We start from the raw sequence: 25,593 nt of genomic DNA, 5'->3' as shown, positions 1-25,593 counted from the left end.
CATAAGGATTGGACCATAGAGGACTGGAGTAAGGTAATCTCTGATGAGTCTAAATTTAAGCTGTGCCCAACACCTGGTCGTCTAATGGTTAGACGGAGACCTGGAGAGGCATACAAGCCACAGTGTCTTGCACCTACTTTGTAATTTGGTGGAGGATCAGTGATCTGTGGATGCTTCAGCAAGGTTGGAATTGGGCAGATTAAACTCTGCGAAGGACGTATGACTCAAGCCACATACAAGGTTATTCTGGAAAAACCGTTGCTTACTGCTGCTCAGGCAATGTTCCCAAACTCTGAGGACTGGTTTATCAAGCAGGACAATGCGCCATGCCACACAACTAGGTCAATCCATGTGTGGATGAAGGACAACCACATCAAATCCCTGTCATGGCCAGCCCAATCTCCAGTCCTGAACCCCATTGAAAACCGGAAGATGGAAAGTCACAAGCCATCAAACAAAGAAGAACTGCCTACATTTTTCACCAGGAGTGGCATAAGGTCACCCAAAAGCAGTGTGAAAGACTGGTGGAAAGCAGCCAAGACGCATGAAAGCTGTGATTAAAAATCATGGTTATTCCACAAAATATTGATTTCTGAACCTGAACTCTTCCTGAGTTAAAACATTAGTTTTGTTGTTTTTAAATAATTATGAATTTGTTTTCTCTGCATTATTTGAGGTGTGAAAGCAATGAATTTGTTTTTTTATTTTAACCATTTCTCTTTTTCAGAAAATAAATACAAAATTTGTTGCTTGGAAATTCGGAGACGTTGTCAGTAGTTTATAGAATAAAAGAACAATTTACATTTTACTCAAAAATATACCTATAAAGAGAAAAATCTGAAAAACTGAAAATTTTGTAGTGGTCTCCTAATTTTTGCCAGAGCTGTACTTATGAGAAACTGCAACTGCATAAAAAATTGGGTTGTCCATGTTCTCTTTTTATCCTTATAAAAATTAAAAATTTGGGACTAAAGCAACATTTTAGTGAAAAATTTATTTTGCAATATTTTCTTCCACATTGCTATTATTCTTGTGAAATAAAATAAACAAAATCCATTGGTATTAGGATAACTTGTAATTACCAGAGGAGAACAAAAATCAATAGTATCCCAGTGTGGCAAAATATGCACATATCCACATATGATAGATGAATGTCATGGAGAAAAAATTGTGGACAAAAGGTGGCATATAAACAATATAATCTTTATTGAATAATGTTAAGTTAAAATCAAACATATAAACTTACAACAGTAATGTAATTGAGTAGCAAATCCCAAAGATCACCAAGCGTATGATAAATTTACCTTGGATAGAATTGAAAAATTTTGGAGTATCATAAATATGTATCCACATAAAACCTAAATAGGTCACAGAATATCAAGATTTATAAGGAATTATCCCATGTGCCAAAAAAACAGGTGCAGTGATCCAATAAGTAGAAGCAATTCTGGCATAGTGTCTACTGAAATTCAAAGTACAAATATCAAAAAGACTTCCAGGAGGTTGCAGTAGTACAGTCGGGAGATGATGAGGACATGCACTAGTGTTTTTGCAGATTCTTAGATAAGGGATGTATGGAAACGGGAAATATTTTGAGTTGGAGTTGGCAGGAGATGGAAAGGGCTTGGATATGTGATTTGAAAGAGAGAGCAGAGTCAAGGGTTACCCCGAAGCAGCGAGCACTTGGGACTAGGGATAGTGAGCAGCCAATAATTTTGATGGATAGGTCTTTTGGGGGGGTTGAGGGAAATGAGGATTTCTGTTTTGTCTAAGTTAAGTTTTAGAAATCGAGCATAACAAAAGGATGAAATAGTAGACACATATTGTGGGATTCTATTATTAAGCATGTGATATCGGGTCCAAAGAGATAGATCTGTGCGTCGTCGGCATAGAGCTGATACTGAAAACTGTGGGACTCTATGAGCTGTCCCAAGCCGAAGGTGTAGATGGAAAAGAGACGGGGTCCAAGAACTGAACCTTGGGGGACATTGACAGATAGCGGGGGAGATGAGGTGGTGGTGTGTGAGTGGGAGGCACTGAATGTCCGGTCTGTTAGGTATGAAAAGATCCAAGTTAGGGCCAAGTCTGTGATGTACAGAGAATCTGTAGTAGGAGGGAATGGTCCACTGTGTTGAAGGCAGAGGACAGGTCCAGGAGGAGGAGGAGAAGGCCCCTTTCACACGTCAGTGATTCTGGGACGTTTGTGCTTTTTTTAAACGTACCAGAATCACTGACATACGCAGACACATTATAATGAATGGGTCTGCTCACACGTCAGTGATTTTTCACTGCACATGTCTCCGTGCGGCGTACCTGCGTGTCCGTGATTGCCGCACAGAGACATGTCCATTTTTTTCTGGCATCACTGATGTTCCATGGACCACGCAGTGGTGTGGTCCGTGAAACATGTGCCAGAAAAAAACGTGCTTTTAAAATAAAAATCATTTTTACTCACCCGGCTCCAGCGATGTCCTCTGCAGCCCGTGCAGCTTGCTGCTTCTGAGCCGTTTCATTACTGTCGCGCATATTCATGATGCACGACACAGCCGACCCAGAAGCAGCTGCTGCGGGGGTCAGCGCCGGCCGGATGCTGCACCGTGGGAGCGATCAGCACCATGGAGAGCGGGAGCGGGCACAGGTGAGTTAATCTCTAAGTGCAATCACGGACCATGGAGAACGGAGCCCGGATTGCACTTAGACAACCCACGTGTGCCGTGATTCACGGCACACGGAGGGACATGTGCGTGTTTTACACACCAGTGAAAAACGTCAGTGTTTTTCACTGACATGTGAAACGGGCCTAAAGTAGTGTAATTTTGGCTGTGGCGGTTAGTAGATCATTAGTGACTTTAGTTAGGGCAGTTTCAGTTGAATGATATGTTCGGAAGCCAGGTTAAAGAGGGAGCAGGAGAGGTGGGAGGACAATTCAATACTGAGCTTTTTCAGGAGTTTTGAGGCATAAGGGAGAAGGGATATGGGGCAATAGGTAGACACAGAGGAAGGGTCAAAGGAGGGTTTTTTGAGGTTGGCTGTGATTAATGCATGTTTAAAGCATCAGGGGAAGACACCAGTTGTAAGTATAATGAGTGTGAGTTCCTGATTTGGAAGTCTGCAAACATATTTTAATGTTCAATTTTGTTTTCGATGCCTTGATTACTGACTTATTTATGTAGAATAATTGGTCATTTCTTCAGCGCTCTATTGGGAGACCCAGACGATTGGGGTATAGCTACTGCCCTCCGGAGGCCACACAAAGCACTACACTAAAAAGTGCAAGGCCCCTCCCCTTCTGGCTATACCCCCCCGTGATATCACGGGTTCTCCAGTTTTAGCTTTGTGTGCGAAGGAGGTCAGACATCCATGCATAGCTCCACAGATTTTAGTCAGCAGCAGCTGCTGACTATGTCGGATGGAAGAAAAGAGGGCCCATATAGGGCCCCCAGCATGCTCCCTTCTCACCCGTGGATGGTGTTGTAAGGTTGAGGTACTTATTGCTAGTACAGAGGCCGGAGCCCACATGCTGTTTTCCTTCCCCATCCCCATGAGGGGCTCTGGGTGAAGTGGGATCTTACCGGTCTCCAGGCACAGAGACCGAGCTCCATCCACAGACCCAAAAGAACCTGCTGGATATGGAGCTGAGTATCGTCAGGGACAGGGCCCTGCTACATCAAGGTACTCTGTGTTCCCATGCACATCGCGCCCACACACACCAGCATTGCTGGGAGTGTTAGTGCGCCGGGGACAACAGCGCGGAGCGCTGGTGCTATTATTCACTGCAGCTTTGCTGAGTGAATTTATGTATTGAAAACGGCCGCGCCGGCCGCTGCTGGTTGTTTTTTACATTGTGGCGCGGCTGGGACTTGTGGTGCGCCGGGGGACTTCGGCGTCGGCCGTGCACATAGGACGGCCGCGCTTATTACTCGAGTACCCGGCTTTGCGGCCTAGTTTTCGTTTCGTTCCCGCCCCAGCCCTGCCAGTCAGAGGAGGGGCGGGACGCTGTACAGTAGCTCAGCGCAGGGAGCTGGAGTCTGCTTTGCATTCTCCAGCCCCCTCTCACTGAACACAGTGAGACGCCGGGTTCCCGCTCTTGGCTGGGGCTCGCCCACGGCCCGCCCCTCTGCACAGGACGGGGAAGAGAAGCCGGCAGCCATTATGGTTTCCACTCTGGGAGAACGGAACCAGTCACAGGTTTTTGGGCGACCTCGCACCCGCTCTTGTGCGGGCGGTAAGCAACTGACACCACTAATGCTGAAGTGGGCTTTTGGGCTGTGTGCTGATATGCTATGCACTGTACTGTACTGTCGCTATTCTGGGCAACAGCAGCAAATAAGCAATGCTGCTGAGGCACAAGCTTTCAATGCTTCTTCGTTTGCATGTGCTGCAGTGTTTACTGTCAGATTGGGCAACAGCAGCAGTAGAGCAATTTGTGCTAAGGCACAAGCTTTCAATGCTGCTTCGCTTGCATGTGCTGCACGGTTTATTGTTATGATATACATTCACTGTATGTCGCTATTCTTGGCTAATGCGCCCAGATAAACAGACAAAAGCAGCAGTAGAGCAATGGTGCTACGGCACAAGTTTTCAATGCTGCTTGACTTGCATTGGCTGCAGTGTTTACTGTCATGCTTGTATGCTATACATTCACTGTATGTCGCTATCCTTGGCTAATGTTCCTGGATAAATAGACAACAGCAGCAGAAAGGCTAGGGTGCTAAGGCACAAGCTTTCAATGCTGCTTGGATTGCATGGGCTGCAGTGTTTACTGTCATGCTGTATGCTATACATTCACTGTATGTCGCTATCCTTGTCTCATGCTCCTAGATAAATAGACAACAGCAGCAGAAGAGCAAATGTGCCAGGCCACAAGTTTTCAATGCTGCGTGTACTACATGTGCTGAAGTGTTTATTTGTACTTCATGCTTGTATGACTATTCACTGTACGGTCGCTATCCTCGGCTAGGCTCTTAGATAGCTAGACAACAACAGCAGAAAAAGACAAGTTGCCAATGCACGGGCTTTCTATGCTGCTTGTACTGCATGTCATACGGTTTCAGGACCCCCAGTGCGTGCAATTGCTCAACCGGGGTCTCTGCTATATGTGGCCAAAGGAACCACCTGTGATCTCTGTCCAGAGACAGGGACGAAGTTGCAGTTTTTCCGCTGATATATTGTCTGTGACTATGACTGACATCTTACAGACTTTGCACCCCAAGCAGACCGTGGGCAATATGGTTGCAATGACCCTGGCCGCCCTGATCTGGAGCATCTCAAGGCGCCAGAGTGATTCCAGGCATCCCAGAGAGCAGGCATCCGACACGGTCGACAGTCCCAGATGGCCTAAGCGGGCTCGCTGGCATTAGCCCTCGACTACATCACTGGTCAAGGTCCCAGCTGGAGTACTCTCTGTACGATGAGGCAGACGTAGCTGTTCAGGACTCTGTTCCTGAGACCGCTCTCAATCCGGATACACCGGATGGTGACGCTATAGTGAATAATCTTATTGCGTCCATCAACGAAAGGTTGGGTATTTCTCCCTCAACTCCTCCAGTGGAGGGGTCAGCTTCACAGCAAGAGAAATCTCTATATATTGAGTACTTGTTTAGCACTCTGACTCCAGAGACGCAGTCCAGAAACGACACGCTTATCACGATAAGCGTTTCTCCGACCGTATTAATGAGACACGTGTCGCTCCCCCTGACGTGGTCAAGCGCTAGACCCAGTATCCAAATGTGGATCCCCCAATCTCCATGCTTGCAGCTAGATCTATAGTTGTAGTGGTGGATAGGACTTCACTTCAAAATGCCATTGACAGGCAGATTGGCCTCTGGTTGCAATCTGTCTATGAAGCTATCGGCAGGTCGGCTGCTCCGGCAGTCGCAGCCGTGAAGGCACACCAAGCTATTTCAGCTAGTATTGCGCAGAGGGTCGCTGTCACAGGTACTCTCGGTCCCAGCAGCGTCTTTAACTCGCAATGTCGGCATGGCGAATCATGCTGTTATTGCTGTCCGAGACTCTACGAGCCGGACGTCAGTGGCATCCGCCAACTCCGTGTTTTTACGCAGAGGCTAGTAGTTGAGAGATTGGAACAGAGGCTGCTTCCAACGAAGTGCTTAACCAGGTTGCCTTTATCTAGTGATAGTCTGTTGGTAAGGGTTGAATGAAATCATTCAACTATCCAAGACGACTCAAAAAGCCCAGAAGGGCATAGATTCCTAGCGGGCTCAATCACGCCCGGGGAAGGCAGCCGGAGGAACCGCTACCAAAGCGTTTTCCTCATAATTTTCAGCCCTCTCACTCCGCAACCGCGGGGGGGCAGACTCCCCCGCTTTAGCGGCATTTACCTACCGCAGGTTAAGGGCCTGTGAGTGAGAGTCAGTTTGTTTTCAAACTACCGCACCGACCGAGCCGAGGCTCTTCTGCAGGCGGAAAGAGCGGTAATCCCTGTTCCTCTTCAGGAACCAGATACGCATTTTGCCCCGACCTGGTCGTGGTGCCAAAATAGGACGGCTCCTTCCGTCCCGTTCTGGACTTTATACTGCTTAACGAGCACGTGAAAACCAGGCGGTTCCGGATGGCATCACTCCGCTCCGTCATTGCCTCTCTGTCTCAAGGAGTTTTCCTAGCATCAATAGACATCAGGATGCTTATCTACACGTGCCGATTGCTCCGAGGCACCGGCGTTGGCTACGATTCGTTATTAAAGACGAGAATATTTCGTTTCGTAGCCATACCCTTTGGCTGGCGACAGCCCCACGGGTGTTCACCAAGTTCGTGGCAGCAGAGGGAGCAGTCCCGCGCTCTCACGGTCACTCTGTGATCCTTTACTTGGGCAATCTACTGGTCAAGGCACTCTCCTTTAGAAGCATGCCAACACAACCTGAACATGGCGCTGGACCCTTCCCAGAGTTTCGGGTGGGTCTTCAACTTTTCAAGGTTGAACCCAATCGCTGGCATCTCCTGGAGAGTTTTCACACTCTCTCAGCGATAGTGAAGCTTCCGCTGGACAAACAGCGTTCACTACAGACGAGGGAACAGTCTCTCCTTCAAGGAGTCGCCTCATCCAGAGGCGAGCTCTTTTTTTTTTTTTTTTTTCACGCAGTTTCATCTGCGTCCGCCTCAATAGCACTTTCTTCGCTTATGGGAGGGAAGTCGATGTCCCTACACAGGAACGTGCCACTTTTCCAGACGGTCAAAGACCATCTTCAGAGGAGTCCACTCTTCAACTCAGTGGTCTGGAGCTCTGGGCAGTGTATCTTGCACTGCAAGCCTTCCTGCAGTGGCTGGAATGCAAATAGATCCGAATTCAGTCGGACTATCCACAGCGGTGGCATACACCAACCACCAAGGCGGACTACGCAGTCGACAAGACTCCCAAGAGGTCCGGCGGATTCTGCTATGGGTAGAAGACAGAGCATACACCATATCAGCTGTTCACATCCCGGGCGTACGACACTAGGAAGCAGACTTCCTCAGTCGCCAGGGCGTGGACGCAGGGGAATGGGCTCTGCACCCGTTTGTTTGCAAGAATTCTGTAGCCGCAGGATGAAGACGGACGTCGACGTCATGGCTTCTCGGCAACAACAAGGTCCCGATTTTCATGACGCGGTCTTACGATCAAAGAGCTCTGGCGACAGGCGCCTTGGCTCAGGATTGGTCACAGTTCCAGCTACCGATTGCTGCCACACCATCCTCGTCGCCCCAGACTGGCCGGGGAGGTCGTGGTACCGAGATCTGTGGCATCTCACCGTCGGTCGACCGTGAGCACGACGTCATTGCTACCATGAGACGGGCTAGCCAGCCGCGGTCTGCCAAGATCTACCACAACTCGTGGAAGATATTCTTATCTTAGTGTTCTGCTCAGGGAGGGTCTCCCTGGCCATCGGCATTGCCTACTTTGCCTTCCCTCCTGCAATCTGGTTGGGAAAGAGGTTGGTCGCTCGGCTCCCTTTAAGGGCAAGTCTCGGCACTATCCGTGTTCTTTTCAGAAGCGTCTAGCACGTCTTCCTAAGGTGCGCACGTTACTACAGGGGGTTTGTCATATTGTGCCCCCGTACAAGCGGCCGTTAGATCCATGGGATCTGAACAGGGTACTAGTTGCTCTCCAGAAGCCGCATTTCGAGCCTCTGAGGGAAGTTTCCCTTTCGCGCCTGTCACAGAAAGTGGCCTTTCTGGTTGCGATCACGTCGCTTCGGCGAGTGTCTAAGCTGGCGGCTCTGTCATTCAAGGATCCCTTCCTAGTGTTCCACCAGGACAAGGTAGTGCTGCGCCCTATTCAGGAGTTTCTCCCTAAGGTTGTATCCGCGTTTCTTCTTAATCGGGATATACCCTTTCCTTCCTTTTGTTCTCATCCGGTTCTCCGGTATGAAAAGGATTTACAGTTGTTAGTTCTGGTGAGAGCACTCAGAATCTACATTTCCCGCACGGCGCCCATGCGCCGCTCTGATGCATTTTTTGTCCTTGTCGCTGGTACGCGCAAGGGGTTGCAGGTTTCTAAAGCCACCATGGCTCGATGGATCAAAGAACCAATTCTTGAAGACTACCGTTCTGCGGGGCTTCCGGTTCCTTCAGGGCTGAAGGTCCATTCTACCAGAGCCGTAGGTGCGTCCTGGGCATTACGACACCAGGCTACGGCTCAACAGGTGTGCCAGGCAGCTACCTGGTCGAGCCTGCACATTTTTCACCAAACATTATCAGGTGCATACCTATGCTTCGGCGGACGCCAGCCTAGGTAGAAGAGCCCTGCAGGTGGCAGTGGCTTCCCCATAGGGGAGGGCTGTCTTGCAGCTCTAACATGAGGTATTTCTTTACCCACCCAGGGACAGCTTTTGGACGTCCCAATCGTCTGGGTCTCCCAATAGAGCGCTGAAGAAGAAGGGAATTTTGTTACTTACCGTAAATTCCTTTTCTTCTAGCTCTTATTGGGAGACCCAGCACCCGCCCTGTTGTCCTTCGGGATTTTTTTGTTGTTTGCGGGTACACATGTTGTTCATGTTGAACGGTTTTTCAGTTCTCCGATGTTACTCGGAGTTAATTTGTTTAAACCAGTTATTGGCTTTCCTCCTTCTTGCTTTGGCACTAAAACTGGAGAACCCGTGATATCACGGGGGGGTATAGCCAGAAGGGGAGGGGCCTTGCACTTTTTAGTGTAGTGCTTTGTGTGGCCTCCGGAGGGCAGTAGCTATACCCCAATCGTCTGGGTCTCCCAATAAGAGCTAGAAGAAAAGGAATTTACGGTAAGTAACAAAATTCCCTTCTTCTATGCATTAACTAAAGAAGGGTTTCATTTAGCACTGAACTGTTCCTATTGTTTTAGGAATTCAGTAATGGCTCTGCTTCTTCTCAAATATGGATTCCAGCTGTCAAGCTTTTATTTACTAAGTTGTTTGGAATACAGCAATTTTCCTTTATTTCGTTACTTTCTGAGCCAGCACTGCCCATTGCCTTCCGGGGATCAACTTGATGCATTTAAACAACTGTCATCTGAACGCCATTACAAAGAATGGCTGCCCTATTTGCTACTAGCGGGACTTGACCCTACACCTTTGCTGGATGCTGCAGGGTAAGCTGTTTAATTTATTTGTTTTTATGTTCTTATGATGTAGATTACTTTCATGTCATTTTTGTACACAATTATTGTCAATTGATATTAAGGTCATAGAATATACATGCACATTGTAACAAAAAAATATTAACCAGTTCACAACTGGCACATTTTTTTCCCTTCACAAACAAGCACATTTTGATTGCTTCTTCACTCACGTAAGGTTTTTAAGGGAAATCTGTCACCAGATTTTTGCTACCTACAATGTAGGAAAAGAGATTCTAATTCCAACAATGTATTATTTTTTCTTTGCCTGTGTGGATTGGATGGGTTGTTACTGACACCTGGTGAGAAATTCATTTCATTAGCACCTTTAGAAATATATTTACCTAGAAAATTGGTGATGTGTTCAATACTTATTTCACCTGCTGTATATACATCCTGCTGTATGCATACAGATACAAGGAGGTCCTGGGTTTGCAGGGATAGCTGTACAGGAACAGCCATGAGCTCTGCTGTACGAAGACCTGTCCGCCCACTCACACAGTGAGCCCAGCCCTCCCATCAGTTTCCAGAGCACAGAATTGAGAAAAATTATTTTGACGTGACGTTACAGGAAGCCAGGAGATTCTCAGCCAGAGATCATGTGAGATGAAGAGCAGCTCAAGTTACAGAAGGATTTCCAAAAGAAAATACACAAATACAGGACCCCTAGAAATTTTATAGCCAATTCAGTTATCATTAAAAGAATACGGGACCCCAGATATATTACAACCACTACAATCATCATTATATGGATGCGAGACCCCTAAGAATATTACAGCCAGTATAGTCCTCCTTACACAAATACAGGACCTCTAGAAATATTACAGATAATTACAGTCATCATTACACCAATGTGAGTCATTTTATACTGTAGTTTCACAAATCTTGGTATATATATTATTCCATGAATCAAGATTTGCTATAAAAGCAACTTAGAATAGTTTGATATAATAATAAAAATCATGTTTTACTGAACTTCCACCTGCTCCCAATTCTTTCCGTTCCCACGTTGGTCTCTGTACTTCCCGCTGCTTGATGACTTCCTGACAGACAGATGTGTGACCACTGCCATCTCTGGCTGTAGTGGGTAGAGATGAGTGAACCTGAAGTTCGATATTCGAAGTTTGGGTTTGAACACAGGCTTAAGAAAAACCCACAAAGTTCGGGTTCGAGTAAGTTATGAGTGCAAACCACTTAAGCGAGCAGCGCTGTGCTCGGGTACGCTCGGTGCTCAGCCCTGTGTTAGCCGCTTGCAGTGTTTGAATGGCGCACACTGGGGGTAACAACAGCGTGATCAGATGTAGTGTGCACACATAAAGAAAAGGAAAAACTCTGCCCACCCGCCCCTGGAAGTGTTCTGCTTATGGCTGGCTGCATTTTGGTGGAGACCCAAACTGCCCAATTCCTGACTTCCATTGAGGTTCAGGTAAAGTCTGGGTCACAAACCGAATTTTATCTAAAGTACCCTCCGAACCGAACTTTCAAGGGTTGGGCTCATCTCTCTACTAGAGGGTCACCACTTCTTCTAGTTGGAAGGTTACTAATTGAAGCGATTCTTCTTGGCTGGACAACACCATCACTAAATTTGGATGACTGGGTGACAACTCCTTATCAGAAGAACAAAGAATGCCATTAGCAAAGGAAGAAATAGGACAGAAAGAAACAATACTGGAGCAAGAAAATAATGGAATCAAGTCAGTCCTGCATGTGTCACACTACGTGCATGGCAAGTGCATTCAGACCAACAAATGTGTAAGGCGCAACAAAAAAACACCCAAAAATAACTCCACAAACAAGGGGAAAGACCAGGAACACCATAACAATGGTGGGCCCTGGCGCAAAGTGAGAGGGTAGATGGACACCTCCTGCCTTGACCTGGCACTGTACCCTGCATTCCTCGCAAGACCCTATACAGGCTGCGCACCTGTTGCCGAGTAGGAAAACCTGAAGCCCTAAAAAATCCCTACTATAATCCTAGCTGAGGAGTGGGGCGGTGTGACTCACTAGGCCCACTACTGCACTAATACAACAAAAGGGTAGGTGCAACAAACAGGGATATACAACCAAAAACTGAAAAGATCCAACTTCAGGACAAATCCTCAGCAGCTGCTTCCCCAAAGGGTGCCAGTATACAAATGGCTTTGTATAGTCAGCAAAGTTTGCTGGGAAACCTGGCTATTTAAACCCATAGGGGGTGTCTACGAAGCAGGTGCAGCTGACTTTAACTGCACGAGAGCTGCTAGCAGAAAAACTGGCACTAACTATTTCAGCACTGAAAGAAACGAAACCACATTTAATGCAGAGTCCCAGATAGAAATAAGGCGCTCCAGTCGACAAGCTGCCACTAATCTCCAAAAACAGGGTGACGGCAGTGACAGTCGTGACAGTATGCCTCCATTTTGCTTGTCCTTAGTAAGGCTGGCCAATACAAGTTACTTCACGGTTCTCTACTTTCATTTGTTGGGTTTATTCCAGCTATTGGATAAAACACGGTACAATGGATCAGAGCTTTGACTCTGCTTACCATGTGAATCTAGCTTAGAGATCACATTAAGAGTGTCTGAGAATTAATGACCCTATGTAATAATACAAGCTGGCTCGCCAGGACTGCCACCACTGCTACCTTTCATCATTTGCATGGATATTAGTCTGTGAGAATTGTAAAATGGAGCTTTTTCTTAATGACGACAAGGAAATTGTATTTTTTTCCCCATTATCAACACCTCAAATAATAGAAGTCACCACATTGCTTATTAACAATGCTACCTGACCTTGTCCAGGAAAAGGAATCCACATTTCATAATGCAACAGACAACAATTAATTAGTGGATTTGCTATCACAGGTTCTGGGTAATTGTTTGATGGTTGTCAGACCACAGTATATCACATTAATAATGAGCATGAGAAACACGAGACCAAATGACAGACTATGTCTAAAAAGAAGTGTTTTTGTTGAGCAAAATAGAATGACACTGAATGAAATGTTATTCCTGGTAGTGCCGCTTTTAATGGAAAAAAAACGTCCTGACCGGATATTGTTATTAGATGGTATAGATTGGGGCTTGAATTTGTTTCCACCGGTGGAGGTCTGACTGTGGAGACCTTCTCTAATTAGGCATCATTTCATTTTTATCCTTTTAGAATAGAGTGGCAGTGCATCTTTTATCCAGAAGCCTCTTTTTTTAGCTTTTTTTGCAACATCTTTGGCTGTCGTTTTTTTCTTTTTCAACTAATTTTGAATAGACTAGTGAGCTCCTTCCAAGCAGGAGCCTCTTGAAGAAGAAGAATGGACAAGTCGCTTCCTTTTACCACATCGCTGCTTTGGAAGCTGAAGCGGTTAAAAGAAGTTCTAAACTTGTATTTACCATCCAGTGCATATGTTCACTCTTCAGAAAAAAAAAACCAGGATGGTTGCAGAGCATATCAACTTGAAAAAGACATCATGTGCCAATTTCCTTTAATAGGATTAATTATCTGAAAATCCCTATTGTTTAAATCATTTCTTTGTGTTATATGTAAAGTGGCATGCAAACGTTTGGGGGGCACTCCTGGTCAAAATTACTGTTATTGTGAACAGTTGAGCAATTTGAAGATAAAATGATTTCTAAAAGGCGCAAAGTTAAAGATGGCACATCTCATTTGTATTCTGGGGAACAATATATATCCAATATATAAAGCTTGAGTGTATGTGTGTGTATATGTATTTGTATGTCCACTAAAGCAATCTGCACTGTCGCATTTAGTCAGAAAACTTTGCACAACCACCTAATTTGACCCAGGGAACATCATAGACTATGTTTTGAGGGGAAAATTTAACCACGCTCTTTACAGGTAGTCACCAAAAAACCCTGCTTACATTAAAGTCAATGGAGCTGTGAACGGATCTGTTATTATAGACTCCTATTATGGACAGAGAAGGAGACACACATGGAGACACATACATAGAAAAAGAGACGCACACAGAAAGAGACACACACAGACAGAAAGAGACACACAGAAAGAGACACACAGAAAGACACATACGCAGAATGAGACACACACAGAATGAGATACACAGTCAGAAAGAGACACACAGAAAGAGACACACACCAAAAGGTGCACAGAAAGAGACACACACACATCGTTAGGAAAGGCCAGGTGATGCGAATTTCACAGCTTTTTAAAAACCCAGCCTCCTCTAATCTTTTGCCAAAAACAGAAACCATTAAGCATGGGGGTGCATCAATCATGGTTTGTGGTTGTGTTGCAGCCAATGGCACTGGGAACATTTCATGGGCAGAGAGAAAAGTGGTTTCAATGAAATTTCAACAAATTTTTGATGCAAACATAACACCACCTGTAAAAAAGCTGAAGTTGAAAAAAGGATGACTTCTACAAATGGATAATGATCCTAAACACACGTCGCAATCCACAATAGACGACCTCAAGAGGCAGAAGCTGAAGGTTTTACAATGGCGCTCAGAGTCTCCTGATCTGGATATCATTGAAAATCTGTGGCTAGACCTCAAAAGAGCAGTGCCTGCAAGACTAGCCAGGAATCTCACAGAACTGGAAGACTTTTCCAGGAAGAATGGATGAAAATCCCTCAAACAAGAATTTAAAAACTCTTGGCTGCTATAAAAAGCGTTTACAACTTGTGATATTTGTCAAAGGTGGTGCTACTAGATATTAACCATGCAGGGTGCCTAAACCTTTGCACATTTATAACATGTAAAAGATGAAAATATATATATATATTTTTGGCTAAAATATAAAGGAAATGTGTCATTTTTAACTTTATGCCTTTTAGATATCATTTCACCTTCAACTTGCTTAACTGTTCACAATAGTAGTCATTTTGAACAGGGGTGCCCAAACATTTGCATGCCACTGTGTTTAAAAAAAATAATTTTATTTTTATTTTTCATATCACAATCTGTTTTAAAAATCAAAATGACTAATATTGCAATGTTGACACTTCGCAGTGGGGCTAACTCATACTTGCTGTCATTCCCAGTAAGTGTTTTCAGAAGGTTCATTATTATCACAGACAGAATTTCAATAACAGGTATCACCTCAGTATACAACTGATAACTCAGTATCCACCAGTCACCATATGCAATGTCAGACTGGACTGTGCTCCCATTCACTTCAGAATGACTTTTTGCACACGCTTATTAGATGCTTCACTTACAAGATTTAGGGTCAATGTCTCTGTTGCTGCTAATGTACATTTAGATTTCATGAAATAACTGCAAGTGTGAGTCTAAAAAAGCCCTTGTGGCCAAGTGAAAATTAGACTATTTCTGATTGTGATGTGAAAAAAAACATTTACATTACAGTTATGAGTACAGAACATCCGAGCATGGTAGTGCTCGCTCATCACTAGTTACGAGTACAGAGCACCCGAGCATGGCAGTGTTCGCTCATTACTAGCTACGAGTACAGAGCACCCAAGCATGGTAGTACCCGCTCATTACTAGTTACGAGTACAGAGCACCCGAACATGGTAGTGCCCGCTCATTACTAGTTACGAGTACTGAGCACCTGAGCATGCTAGTGCCCGCTCATTATTAGTTACGAGTACTGAGCACCCTAGCATGGTAGTACCCGCTCATCACTAGTTACGAGTACCGAGCACCCGAGCATGGTAGTGCTCTCTGATCACTACTTACAGTACATGTACTGAGCACTTGAGCATGGTAGTGTTTGCTCATCACTAGTTATGAGTACAGAGCACCCGAGCATGGCAGTGCTCGCTCATCACTAGCTACGAGTACCGAGCACCCGAGCATGGTAGTGCCCGCTCATTACTAGTTACGAGTACAGAGCACCCGAGCATGGTAGTGCCCGCTCATCACTAGCTACGAGTACAGAGCACCCAAGCATGGTAGTGCCCGCTCATTACTAGTTACGAGTACAGAGCACCCGAACATGGTAGTGCCCGCTCATTACTAGTTACGAGTACTGAGCACCTGAGCATGCTAGTGCCCGCTCATTACTAGTTACGAGTACTGAGCACCCTAGCATGGTAGTACCCGCTCATCACTAGTTACGAGCACCCGAGCATGGTAGTGCTCTCTGATCACTACTTACAGTACATGTACTGAGCACCTGAGCATGGTAGTGTTTTCTCATCACTAGTTACGAGTACAGATCACCTGAGCATGGTAGTGCTCACTTGTCACTATTGACAATAAACAAAAAACCTTATTTAAACAATAGATAATTTTCTGAAGACACATTCCCTTTGAAGACTAGTGTCAATCACTGACAGTGGCATTTAAGGATCACAGTATGGGTGGTGCGCCATTTTGGGTGCCTATCTGCCCCTTTTGTTAAATAGTCATGTGGTGCCCATAATTTGCCATGGCGGCTGGTGTCACAGGCGTATAACTATTTGCAGTACTAACTGTTTACAAAGTTTAGCACAGAATCCTAACTATAACAAGGAGTAATAAACCCTTTTAACACTGTAATATTTTTCGGATTCCACAGTTTCTAAATGCTGCGAAACAATAAAAATAACACCTCATCCACCAGCCGTAGACATGGCATTTACTTCTGATTGTTCTCATTATTCTCATGCGTAACAAAATATACACACAGAAAAAATTAGAGAGTTTGAAGTTAGAAAGATTTACTTGCTGAAATAATTGCCTGTCACAATACAGTTCGCAAATTGGATATTCTGAAAAGGCTTAAGACAGGCATGATATATAAAATACTTGCAAGTCAGCCAAAGCGGGTGAGAAATAAAAAAAAATCCTACCACAAATTAAAATTGTTTCCAATAGAATAAGAAATGTTTACTAATTAAACTGTGCCGCAGTGTTGTCATGGGCTGGGATACAATATTGCTTCAGAAAGCCATCACTTATGATTTATATGAAAGTTAAATATCTGGTGTTTACAGCAGTTTTCCCTGTGGTATAATTGAAGGACACGTCTACTAACAATGAGGTTTACTGAGCGAAACACTGATGTTCACACAAATCATACAGTACCTTTCACATATCATGCGGACAAGAGAACAGCAGCACAGTCGCCTGGATAATTATAACGCTCAGTGTACCCGGCACTGGCAAAAATAAAAGATCCTAGAGTAGAAAACATGGATTTATTTGGACTGAACCATTCTCCAACGTAAAAACATTCTAACAGAACTAGAACCTTTATAAAAATGTCAGAATAGGAAATTTACAAGGTAGGTGCTCCTGGGAGGGAACGTTTCTTTGCTAAAATGTAAAAGATGGGTTTGAAAAGTTTAATGAAAAACGGACGCTCACTTTTCATGGACTTATTTCTTAGGCCAGGTTGACATCTGTTAGGAGCCTCCAATGCCATCTCCATCAAAAAGACAGGAAAAAAAGCACTATATCATCGGAAATATCAGACAAAAGGACTAGAGATGAGCGGACTCATGGAAGTTCTGGTTCAGCTGGACTTTAGACAAAGTTCAGTTTTGGAACCCAGACTTGACCTGAACCCCAGTGGATGTCACTAATTGGGCAACTTGGCTATCCATGCACATGCAGCCAGGGATAAACCAAACACTTCCAAGGAAGGGAGGACGGAGGTTTTTTTGGTGCACACTACATCTGATAATGCTGATTTTACCCCCAGTCCAAGATGTTGAAACACTGCAAGCAACTCGCGCAGGGCGGAACATCTATCATACCAAAAGAACAGCGATGCTCACTCGAGTGGTCAGCATTAGAGTTGAGCGGCCCCGTGGAAGTTTGGTTCGTCGAGTTCAGTAGGACTTTAGATAAAGTTTGGTTTGGGACCCGAACTTGACCTGAACCCCAATGGAAGTCACTAATTGGGCAGTTTGGCTCTCCGCCCACATACAGGTAGCCATAAACACGTCAATACTGGGGATGGGTGGGTGGTGTTTTTTCATTTATGCGAGCACAGCGATGCTCACGCGAGTGGTCAGCATACGTTAACACTCGAACTCTGAACCCCATCTCTGTTGTTGTTTTTTAAAGTCTATTTTTGGTACAAACACTGAACCTCGTATTCGATTATCTCTAGTCGGCATACGTAAAGCACCCGGACTCCGAACACTGATTTTTTTTCGTAAAGTGTGTGTTCAGTACGAACACCGAACTTTGGCTTCGCTCATCCCTAATCATAACCAAAACCTGACAAACCCCATCATAGTCAAATAGGGTCAAGCTTGCAATGAATTCAGAACAAGGAATGGCTACAGGCAAGAAGTCAGAAGCACAACAAATGTAATGGAAATTTGTAATGCTTACTTACTGAAGAAGGGTTGAGTGATCACTTATCCTGTTGGGGATTAAGGGTTAAGGTCCTTTATTTGGGCAGATTTCTAGCTATAATGAGCGTCTATTGGAACTCGTGTGTAGAACTTTTCATATGTGCAATACTCCTTGTACCATCATTCTATCCCCATGCAGCGTGCAATTTTTAAGCTTTATTTACACAAGGCAATGTGCTACTGATAGCGTAGATCTTTATACCAAAGTAAAAATATGAATTTTCCCAAGAAACAAGTGTTTTGCTTGTTCTTCGGCTTCTCAGTGCCATGTTTACACTGACCAATAATTCAAATCTAGCTTACTAATGAACCGTCGTCGGCAATTATCATCCTAGGACCTTTAACCTCATAACGACGGCCGTACGACTTAAAGCGGCGGCAAAACAGGGTACTTATTCTGTTCCGCCGCTTTAAAGCGGCGGCCCGAAAAAACCCTGTAGCGCCCCCCAGCGACCGAAAATCTCGGGGGTTTCAGCTACCGGGGGTAGCTGAGACCCCCCAGATTATGAATCGGGGTGTTTTTTTTGGACCCCGATCATGTGATCGGCGGTATACACCGTATACCGACGAACACATGAAAAAAAAAGAAATGGCCGGTAAAACTGATTTCTTTTTCATCTGACATGATCAAACATGTCAGATGAGAAAGAAATCTAACCCCCTAGTGCCCCCAAAGCCCCCGGTACCGGAGAGTCCCCCCCACCCCCACCCCTACCCCCACCGGACATCCAAAATGGCGCCGAAGCGCACAGAAAACTGCCGCCGGCGCCGGCTCTGCAGTCATTTCCCTCCGATCTGAAATGATCAAACATTTCAGATCGGAGGGAAATGTCCTCCCCCTGACCCCTCCTCCGGTCCACCGGAGCCCTCTGGTCACCGGAGCCCCCTCCGGTTCTCCAGAGCCACCACCCCCCTCCCCCCTCCGGAGCGTGGAAGATGGCGGCGCACAGCGCGCGGCCGCCTTCATTCTGCTCTTTCTGCCGCATGTGACACGTCACATGCGGCAGAAAGGTGTCCCCAGGTCCCACTAGGTCACCCCCCCCCCCCCCCAAGCCCCCGGTTATACGTTACCTGTCTGCCGCTCCGGGCCCGCGATCGCCGCCTCCTTCTTCAATGCTGGCGGCGCATGCGCAGACAGCGGCTGTCAGCTGGATCCCTGCAAGCAGGGATCCTGCTGACGTCGCTGATGCACAGGCTCCACTGTGGACCGGGGGAGGGTGAGTGCAGTGATCTGCAGCCACACTCCTCACATGGAGAGGCTGCTGTTCCAGAAAATGGGGGGTACGTTCTGTGAGCGTGCCCCTCATATTCTGGAATGAGGTTACTGCAGGTCACTCTGCCCTAGGTTGGACCGGGGCAGTGTGAGTGCAGTATTCTCAGATTACTGCACCCACACTGCTCATGGAGAGCTTGCTCTTCCAGAAAATGGGGGATACGTTCCCTGAACGTGCCCCCCATATTCTAGAAGATCCAGAGTCGGCGCGGGACCTCCAAAATGGATTACAGCGACCGGAATTTCTTTATTTTCAATAAATTGGTAAAAGAGGAATGTTTCGGGGAGTGTTTTTTCAAATAAATTTTTTTTTTGCCTTTTTTTTCTATTACTGACTGGGTTAGTGATGTCGGGTATCTGTTCAGATGCCGTGACATCACTAACCCCAGGGCTTGATGCCAGGTGACATTACAGCTGGTATCAACCCCATATATTACCCCGTCTGCCACCGCACCAGGGCGCGGGATGAGCTGGGGCGAAGCGCCAGGATTGGCACATCTAATGGATGCGCCACTTCTGGGGCGGCTGCGGCCTGCTATTTTTAGGCTGGGAAGAGTCCAATAACCATGGCTCTTCCCACCCTGAGAATACCAGACCCCAGCTGTCCGCTTCACCTTGGCTGGTGATCTAATTTGGGGGGGACCCCACGTTTTTGTTTTTTTTTAAAAAACGCCTGGAGAGCCCTCCAAATTGATCACCAGCCAAGGTGAAGCTGTCAGCTGTGGTTTGCAGGCTACAGCTGTCTGCTTTACCCTAGCTGGCTATCAAAAATAGGGGGGACCCCACGTCGTTTATTTTAATTATTAATTTTTTGGGGGGCTAAATACAAGGCTAGGCACCCTTTAGTGCCACATGAAAGGCACTAAAGGGCGCCAGCTTAGAATATGCAGGGGAATGGGACGTTATATTTGTTTGACATCTATCCATTCATCCATTGTAGCATTTTACGCTGTGTGCCCACAATCAGGGTTTGCAGCGTTTTGGGCGCAGAGTGTTTTCCCTGTGTCCATAATGCTGCGTTGTGCAGTAGAAGCACAGTGGAAGGATTTTTAGAAATCCCATGCCCAATGTGCTTCTTTTCTCCGCAGCATAAACCGACCTGTGGCGCAGCTTCCCGAGCCTCAGCATGTCAATTTATGCTGCGGAGATGAGTGTTCTCTGCAGGTAGCATAGAGCTCCACAGCGGCCTGAACCCAAATCGTGGGCTTGGGCAGCTGCGTTCTCCCGTGGACAACACTCACATCTCTGCAGGAGGCTGACACTGTGTACTAGATGCCGTGTCGCTGGATCATGGCCACAGAGCCTAACAGTGAGACATTTGTTGCTACAGCAACATTTTTGTGAAGTACCTGTGGATTCAAAATGCTTACTATACTCCTGAATAAAATCCAGTTTCCAAAATGGGGTCACTTGTGGGGGTTTTCTGATGTATAGGTACCCAAGGGGCCCTGCTAATGTGACATGGTGCGCGCAATTTATTTCAACTTTTCCAGAATTCAAATGGTGCTCCTTCCATTCCAAGCCCTCCCATTTATCCAAACAGAGGTTTTTGGCCACATGTGGGGTATCCCTGTGCTCATAAGACATTGGATAACAACCTGTGGGGTCCACGGTTTGTTGTTGTCTCTTGAAAAAGTGAGAAATTTGATGCTAAAGCAACAGTTTTGTGAAAAAAATGAAAATTTTCAATATGGCAACCTAAGCTTATCAAATTCTGTGAAGTACTCGTGGATTCAAACTGCTCACTATACACCTTGATAAAAGCCTTGAGGTGTCTTGTTTCCAGAATGAAGTCACTTGTGGGGGACCGCCACTGTTTAGGCACCTCAGGGGCTCTCCAAATGCAACCTGGCGTCCGCTATTGATTCCAGCCAATTTTGCAGTCAAATGGCACTCCTTCCCTTCCGAGCCCTGCCATGCGCCCAAACAGTTGATTTCCACCACATATAAGATATCGCCAAACTCAGGAGAAATTGCACAATAAATGTTATGCTGAATTTTTTCCTTTTACTCTTGTAAAAAAAAAAGCTACCTGGTTGAAATAACAATTTTGTGGTAAAATTTTTTTTTTTTTTTTTTTCATGGCTCAACGTTATAAAATTCTGTGAAGCACCTGAGGGTTCAGGGTACTCACCAAACATCTAGATAAATTCCTTGAGGGGCCTAGTTTCCAAAATGGGGCCACTTGTGCGGGGTTTCTGCTGTTTAGGTACCTTAGGGGACCTCCAAATGCGACATGGTGCCCGCAATCTTTTTCAGCCAAATTTCCTTTCTAAAATTCAAATATTGCTCCTTTCGTTCCAAGCCCTCCCATTTGTCCAAACAAAGGTTTCAGACCACATGTGAGGTATCACCGCGCTCATAAAAAAGTGGTTAACAAACCTTGAGGTCAAATTTTTGGAATTACCTCTTGAAAAAGTGAGAAAATTGATGCTAAAGCAACATTTTTGAGAAAATTATTAAAATTTTCAATATGACAACGTAACGTTAACAAAATCTGTGAAGTACCTGTGGATCTAAAATGCTCACTATACCCCTAGATAGAAGCCTTGAGGGGTCTAGTTTCCAAAATGGTGTCACTTGTGAGGGATTTCTTCTGTTTAGGTACCTTAGCGGACCTGTAAATGCAACATGGTGCCCGCAATCTATTTCAGCCAAATTTGCTTTCCAAAATTCAAATATTGCTCCTTCTGTTCCGAGCCCTCCCATTTGTCCAAACAGAGGTTTCTGACCACATGTGGGGTATCGGCGCGCTCATAAGAAAGTGGGGAACAAGTTTTGAGGTCCATTTTGTTGTGTTATTTCTTCTAAAAGTGAATAAATTTCGGTTAGAGCAACATTTTTAGGTAAAATTTAATTTTTGCTTTTTTTCATTCCACATTGCTTTTGTTCATGTGAAGCACCTGAAGGGTTAATAAACTTCTTGAATGTGGTTTTGAGTACTTTGGGGGGTGCAGTTTTTAGAATGGCAAGTTGGGCTGCAGTGTGTACATCGCCCTGGCCAAAAACTGATGCTCTAGCAGGATACAGCTAAACCCCCACTAAGTGAAGGCATCACAGGTGCAGGAAAAGCAGATCACACACACACCTTCATGGAATGGAGGGGAGGTGACTGCTAGATGATAAAACTGCACACAAGTGGCTTGCAAAGAGCGCTGTTCACATGCAGATGACACAGTCACAAACCCGCAGCCTATTAGGTAACGCCCTTCTATTAGATCAGGTGGGCTGCCAAGCCGTACTCCACTGTATATCATGCACGGACAGACACTCTACAATGCAAGGCCCAACAGAAAGGGGCCTGGCTGTATCCTGTACAAACAAAAAAATATGAGGTTTTTGTTGGTATTTATGGCCATAAAACGTAAGCCTACACCCTCGTCAAGGGACCTCATGTCTGTAGGTCCCTACACTAAATATAAAAAAAGCAACAATAAGAGGATAATGTCCTCCAAAAATCAAGTATTACTCACAGCAAGTTGGGCTGCAGTGTGTACATCGCCCTGGCCAAAAACTGATGCTCTAGCAGGATACAGCTAAACCCCCACTAAGTGGAAGCATCACAGGTGCAGGAGAAGCAGATCACACACACACCTTCATGGAATGGAGGGGAGGTGACTGCTAGATGATAAAACTGCACACAAGTGGCTTGCATAGAGCGCTGTTCACATGCAGATGACACAGTCACAAACCCGCAGCCTATTAGGTAACGCCCTTCTATTAGATCAGGCGGGCTGCCAAGCCATACTCCACTGTATATCATGCACGGACAGACACTCTACAATGCAAGGCCCAACAGAAAGGGGCCTGGCTGTATCCTGTACAAACAAAAAAATATGAGGTTTTTGTTGGTATTTATGGCCATAAAACGTAAGCCTACACCCTCGTCAAGGGACCTCATGTCTGTAGGTCCCTACACTAAATATAAAAAAAGCAACAATAAGAGGATAATGTCCTCCAAAAATCAAGTATTACTCACAGCAAGTTGGGCTGCAGTGTGTACATCGCCCTGGCCAAAAACTGATGCTCTAGCAGGATACAGCTAAACCCCCACTAAGTGAAGGCATCACAGGTGCAGGAAAAGCAGATCACACACACACCTTCATGGAATGGAGGGGAGGTGACTGCTAGATGATAAAACTGCACACAAGTGGCTTGCATAGAGCGCTGTTCACATGCAGATGACACAGTCACAAACCCGCAGCCTATTAGGTAACGCCCTTCTATTAGATCAGGCGGGCTGCCAAGCCGTACTCCACTGTATATCATGCACGGACAGACACTCTACAATGCAAGGCCCAACAGAAAGGGGCCTGGCTGTATCCTGTACAAACAAAAAAATATGAGGTTTTTGTTGGTATTTATGGCCATAAAACGTAAGCCTACACCCTCGTCAAGGGACCTCATGTCTGTAGGTCCCTACACTAAATATAAAAAAAGCAACAATAAGAGGATAATGTCCTCCAAAAATCAAGTATTACTCACAGCAAGTTGGGCTGCAGTGTGTACATCGCCCTGGCCAAAAACTGATGCTCTAGCAGGATACAGCTAAACCCCCACTAAGTGAAGGCATCACAGGTGCAGGAAAAGCAGATCACACACACACCTTCATGGAATGGAGGGGAGGTGACTGCTAGATGATAAAACTGCACACAAGTGGCTTGCATAGAGCGCTGTTCACATGCAGATGACACAGTCACAAACCCGCAGCCTATTAGGTAACGCCCTTCTATTAGATCAGGCGGGCTGCCAAGCCGTACTCCACTGTATATCATGCACGGACAGACACTCTACAATGCAAGGCCCAACAGAAAGGGGCCTGGCTGTATCCTGTACAAACAAAAAAATATGAGGTTTTTGTTGGTATTTATGGCCATAAAACGTAAGCCTACACCCTCGTCAAGGGACCTCATGTCTGTAGGTCCCTACACTAAATATAAAAAAAGCAACAATAAGAGGATAATGTCCTCCAAAAATCAAGTATTACTCACAGCAAGTTGGGCTGCAGTGTGTACATCGCCCTGGCCAAAAACTGATGCTCTAGCAGGATACAGCTAAACCCCCACTAAGTGAAGGCATCACAGGTGCAGGAAAAGCAGATCACACACACACCTTCATGGAATGGAGGGGAGGTGACTGCTAGATGATAAAACTGCACACAAGTGGCTTGCATAGAGCGCTGTTCACATGCAGATGACACAGTCACAAACCCGCAGCCTATTAGGTAACGCCCTTCTATTAGATCAGGCGGGCTGCCAAGCCGTACTCCACTGTATATCATGCACGGACAGACACTCTACAATGCAAGGCCCAACAGAAAGGGGCCTGGCTGTATCCTGTACAAACAAAAAAATATGAGGTTTTTGTTGGTATTTATGGCCATAAAACGTAAGCCTACACCCTCGTCAAGGGACCTCATGTCTGTAGGTCCCTACACTAAATATAAAAAAAGCAACAATAAGAGGATAATGTCTGTTGGGCCTTGCATTGTAGAGTGTCTGTCCGTGCATGATATACAGTGGAGTACGGCTTGGCAGCCCGCCTGATCTAATAGAAGGGCGTTACCTAATAGGCTGCGGGTTTGTGACTGTGTCATCTGCATGTGAACAGCGCTCTATGCAAGCCACTTGTGTGCAGTTTTATCATCTAGCAGTCACCTCCCCTCCATTCCATGAAGGTGTGTGTGTGATCTGCTTTTCCTGCACCTGTGATGCCTTCACTTAGTGGGGGTTTAGCTGTATCCTGCTAGAGCATCAGTTTTTGGCCAGGGCGATGTACACACTGCAGCCCAACTTGCTGTGAGTAATACTTGATTTTTGGAGGACATTATCCTCTTATTGTTGCTTTTTTTATATTTAGTGTAGGGACCTACAGACATGAGGTCCCTTGACGAGGGTGTAGGCTTACGTTTTATGGCCATAAATACCAACAAAAACCTCATATTTTTTTGTTTGTACAGGATACAGCCAGGCCCCTTTCTGTTGGGCCTTGCATTGTAGAGTGTCTGTCCGTGCATGATATACAGTGGAGTACGGCTTGGCAGCCCGCCTGATCTAATAGAAGGGCGTTACCTAATAGGCTGCGGGTTTGTGACTGTGTCATCTGCATGTGAACAGCGCTCTATGCAAGCCACTTGTGTGCAGTTTTATCATCTAGCAGTCACCTCCCCTCCATTCCATGAAGGTGTGTATGTGATCTGCTTTTCCTGCACCTGTGATGCCTTCACTTAGTGGGGGTTTAGCTGTATCCTGCTAGAGCATCAGTTTTTGGCCAGGGCGATGTACACACTGCAGCCCAACTTGCTGTGAGTAATACTTGATTTTTGGAGGACATTATCCTCTTATTGTTGCTTTTTTTATATTCAGTTTTTAGAATGGTGTCACTTTTGGGTATTTTCTGTCATCTAGGCCTATTGAAGTCACTTCAAATGTGATGTGGTCCCTAAAAAACTGGTTTTGTAAATTT

At 45.6% G+C, this 25,593-nt stretch overlaps 1 protein-coding gene across 3 annotated transcripts in view; it reads left to right on the top strand.

The window, feature by feature from the left end:
- ASB3 (ankyrin repeat and SOCS box containing 3) overlaps positions 1–25,593 on the top strand; it is a 345,127-nt gene that overhangs the window by 296,005 nt on the left and 23,529 nt on the right. For 2 of the 3 annotated variants that reach the window (XM_075339237.1, XM_075339238.1), the window contains exon 9: positions 9,314–9,559. The exons of the other annotated variant lie outside the window; for it this stretch is intronic. In XM_075339237.1, coding sequence (XP_075195352.1) covers positions 9,314–9,559 — 246 coding nt within the window. The remainder of the gene's footprint in view (positions 1–9,313; positions 9,560–25,593) is intronic. 3 annotated transcript variants of the gene reach the window in all.

The sequence above is a fragment of the Anomaloglossus baeobatrachus genome, chromosome 3 (assembly GCF_048569485.1).
Source record: "Anomaloglossus baeobatrachus isolate aAnoBae1 chromosome 3, aAnoBae1.hap1, whole genome shotgun sequence".
In the NCBI taxonomy this organism is placed as follows: domain Eukaryota; kingdom Metazoa; phylum Chordata; class Amphibia; order Anura; family Aromobatidae; genus Anomaloglossus; species Anomaloglossus baeobatrachus.
This window is presented reverse-complemented; position numbering and strand designations above follow the sequence as displayed.